Source organism: Pristiophorus japonicus, chromosome 16, assembly GCF_044704955.1.
Source record: "Pristiophorus japonicus isolate sPriJap1 chromosome 16, sPriJap1.hap1, whole genome shotgun sequence".
Lineage (NCBI taxonomy): Eukaryota > Metazoa > Chordata > Chondrichthyes > Pristiophoridae > Pristiophorus > Pristiophorus japonicus.
Window position 1 is genome coordinate 12,320,353 of NC_091992.1, and position 12,200 is coordinate 12,332,552.

Genomic DNA, 12,200 nt, shown 5'->3' on the forward strand with positions numbered 1-12,200 from the left:
AGAGCTGGTCTCCAGTCGTTTTAGTTAATCCTTGCCACTGGACCAAGAACTGGCTCTGTCAAGCCCGTGTGGTGGCTGGTGTGCAACGGTCACCACACGTTAAAAAAATCCACGCACAGGCATCTTCCACCCTTCAATATGTAGTTCGGGATCTGGAATATTAGGTCCTTCATTGAAACAGCTGTGAACTTTTTGACGTGGAAGCAAGTCAGCCTCGATTTGAGGGACCGCCTATGATGCACGTGCCCTACAGTCCAAGAAGTCAAGGTGGGCAGTGCCAATTCCCAGTGATCCCTCATCAATGTTCCCTGTAAGCTGCTCTTTGTTCTGCATGGCCCGATTCTTTTAAATGTTTGGGCACGCACTGTATATTGTAAAAGCCAGTGTGGGGCCTTTCAGATTACTGCGCGGCCGCACGCACCTCAACTGGAACATTGTTTCTCATTCCAAAACTGAATCAAAAATGACAAACACACGGACTGTGAGAAGCTCCAAATTATAATTAAAAAAAACCACCACACAAGCTCAGTTCTGTCAGATTTTTTTTTGGTACTTTTTACAGGTCTGTACAACCGCGTAGCAAAGAGTTCATTGATCACAATATCATTCCATTCAAGTAATCTAGCAAAACTATTCTGTACAATGACAATTAAGTTTTTTTTGTTTCTCTTAAATATCAAATTGATCAGACACGACTTAACCGAGTGACAATCACTTACCTATAGATTCCATTATTTTTTTGAAAAAGTTCCCTTTATGTACTCCAGTGAGATCTTACAAAATATTAATACAGTGACTTATATACACATCTGCACAGCTAGCAAATGATTGAATTACAATGCAGTGCAAAATGAGTTTAGAAAAGGGCCCTGGGCTGCAGACTAGTAGTTCTCCATCCACTGCGCATGTCCTTTCTCCACTAGAATTCGGTTTAAAAACACAACCTTGGGGAAAAAAAAAACGTTTTAGTATTTCCCACATTATGAACTAGTAGACATGTCCATGCAGTTCTCTGGGCATCTCTAGCTGTAGGTATGTAGAGCAAGAGTGTCTACTCAATTCAAGGTTGCTCAATTCAAATTATCGGATTTAATTTTTGATACTGAATTCCCAATTTTGCGGTCATTTGTTGGGTTAATTCAAATTAAGGGATGAATCAAATTTTAATGCAAACACTTCTGAATTCTTAGTAGAATGTAGTACTTTATGGTCAAACAGTTAAACCTTTATTGTACAGACAGATTTGAATTCAATAAAGGAACACTTTATGCCTTCCTAGAAATTATGCATGAAGATTGTATCAGGATTCTAAGTGGGAAAGGAAACTACCACATGACTGTACAGAGTGAGTCAAGGGTTATGGGGAACCGGCAGGTAAGTGGAGTTGAGGCCAAGATCAGATCAGGCATGATCTTACCGATAGGTGGAGCAGGTTCAAAGGGACATATGGACTACTCCTGCTCCAATTATATTCTTCCTGGGACCGCATGGATTGGATCTTTGACTGGTTTGCCAACAGGATAACTACACTTCAAAAATAATTATTGGCTGTGAAATGCAGAGGACATTAGCAGCATTATAGAAAAGCAAGTTCTTACTATTGAGCGGATAAAGCCTTCCTGACACTCCGCCCGCTCACCAGAAAATGGGATGGGTATTAAAGGAAGTGATAACCTAAGCAATTTATATAAATTTGTATCCATCTATAATTTATTTTGGAAAAAAAACATCAGATTTTTATAGTCAGCATTAGAAAGTGAGGTTGCGGAAGCAAGCAGTTAAACACATTAATAATTCAGTCATTGATAAGAGTCTGCAAACTTGTTAGATGTTCTTTCAAGTTTTAAATGGCAAACATTTCCAGAAATCATTTGTCTGCCAATACTAATAATTAATAACTTATTTATATAGCGCCTTTAACAGAGCAAAACGCCTCAAGGTGCTTCAACAGCAGTGTTACAAGAAAAAACAGATAAATTTGACACCGAGCCACAAGAAGAAATTAAGGCAGATGACCAAAAGCTTGTTAACAAGATAGGTTTTAAGGAGCGTCTTAAAGGAGGAAAGAGGTAGAGAGGCGTAGAGGTTTAGGGAGGGAGTTCCAGCTTAGGCCCAAAACAGCTGAAGGCACGGCCACCGATGGTTGAGCAGTTATAATGAGGGATGTTCAAGAGGGCAGAATTTGAGGAGCGCAGACATCTTGCAGGGTTATGAGGCCGAAAAAGATGAGAGACACAGAGAGAGGCAAGGCCACGGAGTGATTTGTAAGCAAGGATGAGAATTTTGAAATCGAGGCGTTGTTTAACTGGGAGCCAATGTTGGTCAGTGAGCACAGGGGTGATGGATGATCATGACTTGGTGCAAGTTAGGACACGGGCTGCTGAGTTTTGGATGACCTCAAGTTTACACAATGTAGAATGTGGGAGGTCAGCCAGCAGCGAGTTGGAGTGGTCAAGTCTAGACATACTAGTGCAGTTCTGGTATGTCTATGGTTTTTGTGGCATGGCTACCAGAGAGGGTAAAGAGAAGATTCCAAGTGGAGAAAAGCAGAAAAGAAAACCTCTCAAAAATCCTCAAGCGTGTGAAAAGCCAAAAGAGGATGATGCATGTAATAATTAGTGAAGAGAATTAAAACATCAAGAAAAATGTCAAGTTGGATCAATTTAGCCCTTCATCGCCCCCAGTACTTCCCAAAGCACTTCACACCCATTTTTTGAAATGCAGCAATCCGTGGGAAAACTATTCAAAGAGTGGCAAATGTTTGGAATAATCTGGGAGACAAGGTGGTGGAGGCGATTCATCCACGGCAGTCAGATGTTACAGTCAAGTTAGAGGACTAGAGGGGGGTGACCCGAATGATGATCTCAACTTGAGGCATTATGTAATGAAGCAGAGGGCCTGGCAAGCAATTTATTCAAGATTTAACTTGGTGCACCACATTTAGTCAACTGAATTAATGAACAGATTTTAAACATGACGTCAATGGGAAGGAGTGGGAGGTGGGGCAGGGGAGGGTACAGCAATCAGGGGACATATGCAAGACATACATGGTAAGGTTTTAAGGATCGTCTTAGACCATTTTACAACACGCTGAACTTTGTGGCAGTGTTCGAGATGCCGATTTCAATCCAGATTGTGGCCTTTTAACCTCAGCAACCCAAATCAAGTCCTGGAGCAAATTTTTCGGCTTTGGACCAAACACTATTGGGTTGATTTGGCCAAGTGAATAACTTGGGAGGCTCCGCACTGCTTTGTATCAATATTCCAGGGAAGGAGATCTGGCCAATGCATTTTATTGCACAAAAGCATTCTGTCCTCAAAAGAGCTTAATCGTCCACTTAGCTTTGAGGGGGTGGGGTGGGATGGAGAGAGAAAAGGAGCCAAAGGGAATTAGCCAATCATAAGACAGCCTCCAAGTCAGCCAAGCTGGTTCAGGCAATAGAGGAAGTGCACAGCAGAATCCAAGTCAGTTAGACACACTGACAAATTGAGCACTTTTAGTTGTTTTAACAGGTAGAGTACAAAAAACATTTGAAATGCCTTATCCACCACTACCAAAGATTAGATGCAAGATTCCTAACTTACCTCATCACCAACTATACTCCACAAATGTATTAGAGGAAAACCAATGTTGTCAGCATAACCAGTTACCTAAAACCAGAAAAGCAAAGGATCAATGCCACAACAGTGATTAGACAGCATCTTCAGAAAATAGACCTTGTTTAATCAAAAATAACTTCCCCTAAATTTCTCATCTTACCCCCCTGGCAGGGGGATGGGAACCTATGCAGGGAGACAGAGGGAAGTAAAATGGAGGCAGAAGCAAAAGATAGAAAGAAGAAAAGTAAAAGTGGAGGGCAGAGAAACCTAAGGCAAAAATCAAAAAGGGTGACATTACAGCAAAATTCTAAAGGGACAAGCCTGAAGGCTCTGTGCCTCAATGAGAGGAGTATTCGTAATAAGGTGAACGAATTAACTGCGCAGGCAGCTATTAACGAATATGATATAATTGGGATTATGGAGACATAGCTCCAGGGTGACCAAGGCTGGGAACTCAACATCCAGGAGTATTCAACATTCAGGAAGGATAGACAGAAAGGAAAAGAAGGTGGGCAGCGTTGCTGGTTAAAGAGGAAATTAACGCAATAGTAAGAAAGGACATTAGCCTGGATGATGTGGAATCTGAATGGGTAGAGCTGTTGAATAACAATGGCCAGAAAATGCTAGTTGGAGTTGTGTACAGACCACCAAACAGTAGTAGAGAGGTTGGGGACAGCATCAAACAAGAAATTAGGGATGCGTGCAATAAATGTACAGCAGTTATCATGGGCGACTTTAATCTACATATAGATTGGGCTAACCAAACTGGTAGCAATGCAGTGGAGGAGGATTCCCTGGAGTGTATTAGGGATGGTTTTCTAGACCAATATGTCGAGGAACCAACAAGAGGGCTGGCCATCCTAGACTGGGTGATGTGTAATGAGAAAGGACTAATTAGCAATCTTGTTGTGCGAGGCCCCTTAGGGAAGAGTGACCACAATATGGTAGTATTCTTTACTGAGATGGAGTGTGACAGTTAATTCAGAGACTAGGGTCCTGAACTTAAGGAAAGGTAACTTCGATGGCATGAGACATGAATTGGCTAGAATAGACTGGCGAATGATACTTAAAGGGTTGACGGTGGATCACATGGATGAACTTCAACAATTGTACATCCCTGTCTGGAGTAAAAATAAAACGGGGAAGGTGGCTCAACCGTGGCTAACAAGGGAAATTAGGGATAATGTTAAATCCAAGGAAGAGGCATATAAATTGGCCAGAAAAAGCAGCAAACCTGAGGACTGGGAGAAATTTAGAATTCAGCAGAGGACAAAGGGTTTAATTAAGAGGGGGAAAAGAGAGTATGAGAGGAAGCTTGCTGGTAACATAAAAACTGACTGCGAAAACTTCTATAGATATGTGAAGAGAAAAAGATTAGTGAAGACCAATGTAGGTCCCTTGCAGTCAGAATCAGGTGAATTTATAAATGGGGAACAAAGTAATGGCAGACCAACTGAATACTTTGGTTCCGTCTTCACGAAGGAAGACACAAATAACCTTCCGGAAATACTAGGGAACTGAGGGTTTAGGGAGAAGGAGGAACAGAAGGAAATCCTTATTAGTCAGGAAATTGTGTTAGGGAAATTGAAGGGATTGAAGGCCGATAAATCCCCGGGGCCTGATAGTCTGCATCCCAGAGTACTTAAGGAAGTGGTCCTAGAAATAGTGGATGCATTGGTGATCATTTTCCAGCAATCAACCAACTCTGGATCAGTTCCTAGGGACTGGAGAATAGCTAATGTAACACCACTTTTTAAGAAAGGAGGGAGAGAGAAAACGGGTAATTATAGACCAGTTAGCCTGACAGTGGGGAAAATGTTGCAATCAATTATAGCAGCGCATTTGGAAAGCAGTGACAGGATCGGTCCAAGTCAGTATGGATTTATGAAAGGCAAATTAGGCTTGACAAATCTTCTAGAATTTTGAGAGGATGTAACTAGTAGAGTGGACAAAGGAGAACCAGTGGATGTGGTGTATTTGGACTTTCAAAAGACATTTGACAAGGTCCCACAAGAGATTGGTGTGCAAAATTAAAGCACATGGTATTGGGGGTGATGTACTGACGTGGATAGAGAACTGGTTGGCAGACAGGAAGCAGAGAGTCGAGATAAACAGGTCCTTTTCAGAATGACAGGCAGTGACCAGTGCTGGGACCCCAGGTATTTACAATACACATCAATGATTTAGATGAAGTAATATCTCCAAGTTTGAAGATGACACTAAACTGGGTGGCGGTGTGAGCTGTGAGGAGGATGCTAAAGGCTGCAGGGTGACTTGGACAGGTTAGGTGAGTGGGCAAATGCATGGCAGATGCAGTATAATGTGGATAAATGTGAGGTTATCCACTTTGGTGGCAAAAATACAAAGGCAGAATATCTGAATGGCGACATATTAGGAAAAGGGGAGGTGCAACGAGACCTGGGTGTCATGGTACATCAGTCATTGAAAGTTGGCAAGCAGGTACAGCAGGTGGGGAAGGCGGCAAATGACATGTTGGCCTTCATAGCTAGAGTATTTGAGTATAGGAGCAGGGAGGTCTTACTGCAGTTGGACAGGGCCTTAGTGAGGCCTCGCCTGGAATATTGTGTTCAGTTTTGGTCTCCTAATCTGAGGAAGGATTTCTTGCTATTGAGTGAGTGCAGCGAAGGTTCACCAGACTGATTCCCAGGATGGCAGGACTAACATACGAGGAGAGACTGGATCGATTGGGCCTGTATTCACTGGAGTTTAGAAGAATGAGGGGGGATCTCATAGAAACACATAAAATTCTGACGGGACTGAACAGGTTAGATGCAAGAATGTTCCCGATGGTGGGGAAGTTTAGAACCAGGGGACATAGTCTAAGGATAAAGGGGTAAGCCATTGAGGACCGAGATGAGGAGAAACTTCTTCAGAGTTGTTAACTTGTGGAATTCTCTACCATAGAGAGTTGTTGATGCCAGTTCGTTAGATATATTCAAGAGGTAGTTAGATGTGGCCCTTACGGCTAAAGGGATCAAGGGGTATGGAGAGAAAGCAGGAAAGGGGTACTGAGGTGAGTGATCAGCCATGATATTGAATGATGGTGCAGGCTCGAATGGCCTACACCTATTTTCTATGAAGGCAGCAATTCATGCTGAGAAAACAGTTCCACAGGTGCCAGCACCCCTTTGGTCTTGTCCCAGAAATTGTTCATTCAGAATTAGTGATGGTTATGCTACGAGCCTTTCTTTTTGGGGGGGGGGGGGGGGGGCGGGTGGAAGAAAGGGAACAGTAAATTACACCAAATAATTTCAACACAGGCACTTCTGGCAAAAGCCGCCTTCTCTAAACAGCCCAGAAACTTTAGCCAGCAGTAGTGCCCCTACTGTCTTACATAAGAACATAATAGGAGGAGTAGGCCACCTGGGCCCTCGAGCCTGCTCCGCCATTCAATAAGATCATAGCTGATCTGATCATGGCCACAACTCCACTTCCCTGCCCGTCCCCCATAACCCTTTACTCCCTTATCTTTCAAAAACCTGCCCATATCCACCTTAAATATATTCAATGTCCCAGCTTCCACAGCTCTCTGGGACAGAGAATTCCATAGATTTACAACCCTCAGAAAAAATTCCTCCTCATCTCAGTTTTAAATGGGCGGCCCCTTATTCTTTGTCCCCTGGTTTTATTTTCCCCCATGAGTGGAAATATCCTCTCTGCATCCACCTTGTTGAGTCCCCTTGCCTTGGCCAATACTGCCTCCCCAGGACAGATAGAGAATAATAATGGCCAATTTACTCTTGAAGCGCTCACTTTTTACAGTCCCATAATCACAGGCTGCTCTTGGCTACCTCACCCACAGCTACCCTTCATATGGGCATCGAGCAAAGCAGGCCACTTGGGTGCAAGGATAGCCAGGTCTAACCATGCCCTCCCCTTGCACCCAGATGAGACAAACCGGATAAATGAACAGAAATACAGGCGGCCGTTCAGCCCTTTGAGCTTTTTGCACCATTCAATTAGATCATGACTGATCTGTACCTCACTCCATTTACCAGCCTTGGTTCCATATCCCGCAATACACTTACCCAATAAAAATCTCATTTAAAATTTTCAATTGACCTTGCCTGAACAGCTTTTTGAGAGAGTGTTCCAGATTTCCACTGCCCTTTATGTGAAGTGCTTCCTGACATCACCCTTGAATGGCCTGGCTCTAATGTTAAGGTTATGCCCCCCCTTGTTCTGGACTTCCCCCGCAAGGAAATAATTCTACCATACCAAATAAATAATGACTTTCCTCCTCCCAGCTCAGAGACACGGAGGCCAGTTACTGTCGGTCCCACGACCACACCAGCTGAAATCAGTCAATTGAGCATGAACTAGAAATTGAGTTAGACACCTTCTCGTCTATGTTTGTGATACACCAACTGAGACATCAGGGCAAGATGTTGGAACAAAGTTATATCTTACAGGGGACAACTTACTGGACAGAAATGATTTCAGGACATGGCTCACTTGTATATGCAGTCCGTTCACTCATGAATTCCCCAATGTTCACGTTTATTCTTACTGTAACCAATTAGCCAGATTCCCGTTTTGGATTTTCTGCCCAGTCCAATTTATTAAGCTACATTTTTCCCTTCAACTAAACATAAGTCCAATGACTGTGGCAAAATTCATCACACTAATAGAAGCACAATCAAAAGGAATGGGAACAAGGACAATTGGAATGACCAGAGGGCAAACATTAGGCAAGGTTTCAGCCTTGCAGCTCCAGAATCCAGTCTAGAGTCATGGAATGAATGGGGGTAAAAGGACCTACGTGAGTGAATAGTGAGCAGTCTCAATATAGTGTCTACTAGGAACAGCCTTAAAGGACAAACTAGCCCTAATTCAGCACTAATGGGTAATTAGAATAGTTAAGTCAATTGGAAAACATTACACTGAAGTTGGAGCATTGCACATTGCTGTGGAGGGACTTACTCTGTATCTAACCATGCTACATCTAACCTCACTCTGTATCTAATGGTGCTACATTAAACCTCACTCTACCTAACCATGCTACATATAACCTCACTATCTAACCCTGCTATATCAAACCTCACTCTGTATCTAACTGTGCTACATCTAACCGTACTCTGTATCTGAACATGCTACATCTAACCTTACTCGGTATCGAGCCATGCTACATCTAACCACGCAACATCTAACCTTACTCTATCTAACCATGCCACATCTAACCTGGATATCAATAGTGTGCCCAAAAATGGAAACTATTCCAATTCGCAATACTAGCTTTTCACTTTGAAGAGCACTAAACAATACTACACATCTGAAGAGTTAGCAATCACCAACCAAGCACACCTTACCTGGGCGAGCAAAGCTGCACCACGTGTCATTTCATCCATTGCTGTGTTTGCTTCTTCTGAGAAGTGGTCCTCACCTGTACAGTACGGAAGAGTTACAAAGACCACAGCTTTTAATTCAAAAGATTCAGGTGGGTTTATGCATCAAGCCATCACAGCACTTTAAAAAAAAAAGTCAAAAGTTGATCTCAAGCAAATGTGGGATTTGAGGGCTACGTATAAAGTTCAAAGTTCCCTACAATCCAATGAAGGTATAAATATTACACAAATATTTTAACACCTATAGACCTCATTCGTGTAACAATTAACATATTTCCCCTCCAAGCAATGGAGTGGAGCAATGAGACTGTACAGCCACCACACTGTGGAATGAAAAATTAGGAGATTAGAAGATTTGCTGTGCAAAAAATATTTGTGAATACACAATTTCATTGAGCAGACTATAGTGCAAGATGGCGTTAGCTTTTAATGTAGCAGGCATGATCAAACAGCACTATGTGGGGACACACAGCCTTGACGCCTCAGTCCTACTTGCATTTATTGACTGACTTGTCTTATTTGACTTGTGGGCCTGAGGGTTTGGAAAGGACAGATCTTAGTGCTGTTGTCCCATTGGAGGAGAAACGCTAAATCAGAACACCTGGTATGGGCAACGAGGTACACATAAATTAACATAACAGATTTGAACTTTATCTAGCCCCAGAAGACAAAAAGCGAGAACACCCGATTTAATGGAGACAGGCTTCATGGAATTCTAGGATCTTGGTCCAGACCAGCACAATCTAATTGGTCGTCAATTTAGATTTTTTTATAAGTCAAAACATTACAACTCGTTGCACCTCCCATATCTCTCCAATTTAAAAATACTCAGCCATAGTGCATTTGTGTGCCACAATGGTAGGCCCAATCTCGCCATTCCAGGTGCCTGCAAAGTTATCAATTGCCAGACAAAGTCATTTGTCGTGAAATCTGTCCCCATCATAGAAACTGGCTCAAAAATTACCTGTTAATTCAAGAAATTGAGAGCAAGTCTAGTTCAAGCCGCTGGTTTTTTCACCAAGGGTGAATGAAGCTCACACTTCTCTGGATGCTGTCCAGTTTCTGCAAGATAGGCTGCCACTTTTTATATCAGGTTCGAAAAGCATTGTGAATAAGTTCAAAATGCATTTCAAAAGTCGTCGTCATTTTAAGTAGCTGAAGTTTGCCAATTTTCTCTTCTATTCCTGAATGGGCACAGTTCCATCAGCATCCTGCCGAATCTTGCCCCAGTGGCCATATTCTTGATTAAAGTCTACACAGTGAACCAGAGGCCATTTGTCAATTGGGATGCATCTAGCACAGTCTTATGCTGTCTATATCCAAAAAACTCCACACACACGGCAAGAATCACTGGATAGAAATCAGGAGCAGGAACACAAGAAGTTAATTAGGAGCAGGCCATACGGCCCCTCGAGCCTGCTCTGCCATGACTGATCTTTGACCTCAACTCCACTTTCCCGCCAGATCTCCATATCCCTTGATTCCTCTAGACTCCAAACATCTATCGATCTCAGCCTTGAATATACTCAACGATTCAGCAAACACAGCCCTTTGGGGTAGAGAATTCCAAAGATTCACGACCCTGAGTGTAGAACTTCGGCCAATTGTCCCACTTCAGAATCCAGAGGGGCAGAGGTGAATTTGGCAGAAATCAAACAAAAACGGACTTTCCAGGTCTGTATGACCAGTCGAGTCACTGGGACAGCTGCTCGTTTCATTCTGCATATCTCCAGGATCTTGCTGGAAAGACAGCATTTAAAAATTTTAACCCTATAAATTCCTCTATCTGAGTTACAGCAGACCGATAGTCTGCCAACAGTGATAGCTTCACAACACAGTCAAGTACAAACTTCTACATGCTGACACCCTGAACTCAGAGTTTAAGATTGACCCGGGAGTGTAACTTTGGAACACATGGCATAGATCGCTTACCTGGGAGAGGCATTATATTGTCCAGCAGGACCTCGGTCCCTTGGAAAGGTAGAGTTACAAAGTCAGACCTGTTGATATATACAAAGAAAAATGTTCAGACGAGTAGAATATACAGAAAGGATATTCAACGCACACAACTTGCAATCCTATAGCATCCTGAATGTAAAAGCTTGAAGGTTCTTTTAAGGGTGGGGTTGACAAGTTTCCTGTTCATCGCTTGCGATGTGTTTTCGGATGAACTGGTTACTGTTTCAGCAGCACATCAATAAAAAACAATTCCTGCAACAGCATCCTTCCTTTTCAGTAGGTGCTGGTCTTGCTGAGAGGACAAGGACCCACATGATTCACAATTCTCCTACTCTTCCTCGACCTCTCCCTCCACAAGACTTTCCTCCTTACATTCACGGTCACCCCCCTCAAACTTACCAGCTTGGTGGTCTCGCTGCTCCCACGGTCCATCATCGACAAGGCCATCTCTGTGCACGTCCTTGATCGCACTACACAGCACCTCTACCTCCTTCTAACCCCACTTCTTTCTGCAGCCACCCTGAAAAAACTAAGGCACTTACAACTCACCTTCAAACTCCCAAATGCCTAGCCATTTGTCCTTCCATTTGCTACAATACCTTTACAGCCATCGATTTGCTCAATCTCTCCCTCAGCCCCACCTTTGATGCCCATGTTCACGGGTGAGGTTTGAATCTCCTCAAATCGTGTTTCGGGCATTTCCACAGCTTTGAAATGGCCTGATCAAGGTCACAAATGACATCGTCTGCAATGGTTGTGCATTACCCCATCTCACCCACCTTGATCACTCTGCAGCCTTCCCTCCCTTGGGCAGCTCAGTAGGGTTGCCCTCGCTTGGTTCTACTCTTGCTCATCAGTTTGTAGCCAAAGCATCTCGAGCAATGGCATTGCTTTCCTGTCCAGTTACCTCTGGAATCCCTTCCCTCCTACGACAGATCAAAGATAATGCAACTTGCCAATATTTGAATTCAAAGAGGCAATCTTCTCCCATATGGAGACCAAGTAGAGTCATCCCTTCTGCTCTGGTGCTGGTCGCACCAGGAAACTCCCTGGGTGATTCCACTGTGAACAGCCGGTGGGGCATGAGACTTCAATCCAGCTGGAGCGCTGCCAGGGTTAGAGAAACCAGGCTGCAGATCTGGCCTGTGCTGTGGTTTCCTGGATCACGCAGTTCTGCAGCAGTATCCAGGCTGGTTTAAAGTCAGACGCCCCCCCGCCCCCCCCGCCCTACCATTTGCACTGGAGATTCTGCAGAACACAACAAGGAAGTCCCTT

General features: G+C 43.4%; 1 protein-coding gene across 2 annotated transcripts in view; it reads right to left on the reverse strand.

Annotated features, from left to right (window-relative positions):
- Nucleotides 1-480: 480 nt before the first annotated feature.
- The window catches only part of akap1b (A kinase (PRKA) anchor protein 1b), a 64,983-nt gene continuing 53,263 nt past the window's right edge, over nt 481-12,200 (reverse strand). For both annotated transcript variants that reach the window (XM_070856988.1, XM_070856989.1), the window contains 4 exons: nt 10,899-10,966; nt 8,931-9,004; nt 3,586-3,651; nt 481-944 (listed from right to left, as the gene is read on the reverse strand). In XM_070856988.1, the coding sequence (XP_070713089.1) occupies nt 882-944; nt 3,586-3,651; nt 8,931-9,004; nt 10,899-10,966 (271 nt within the window). In that variant the 3' untranslated portion in view covers nt 481-881. The remainder of the gene's footprint in view (nt 945-3,585; nt 3,652-8,930; nt 9,005-10,898; nt 10,967-12,200) is intronic.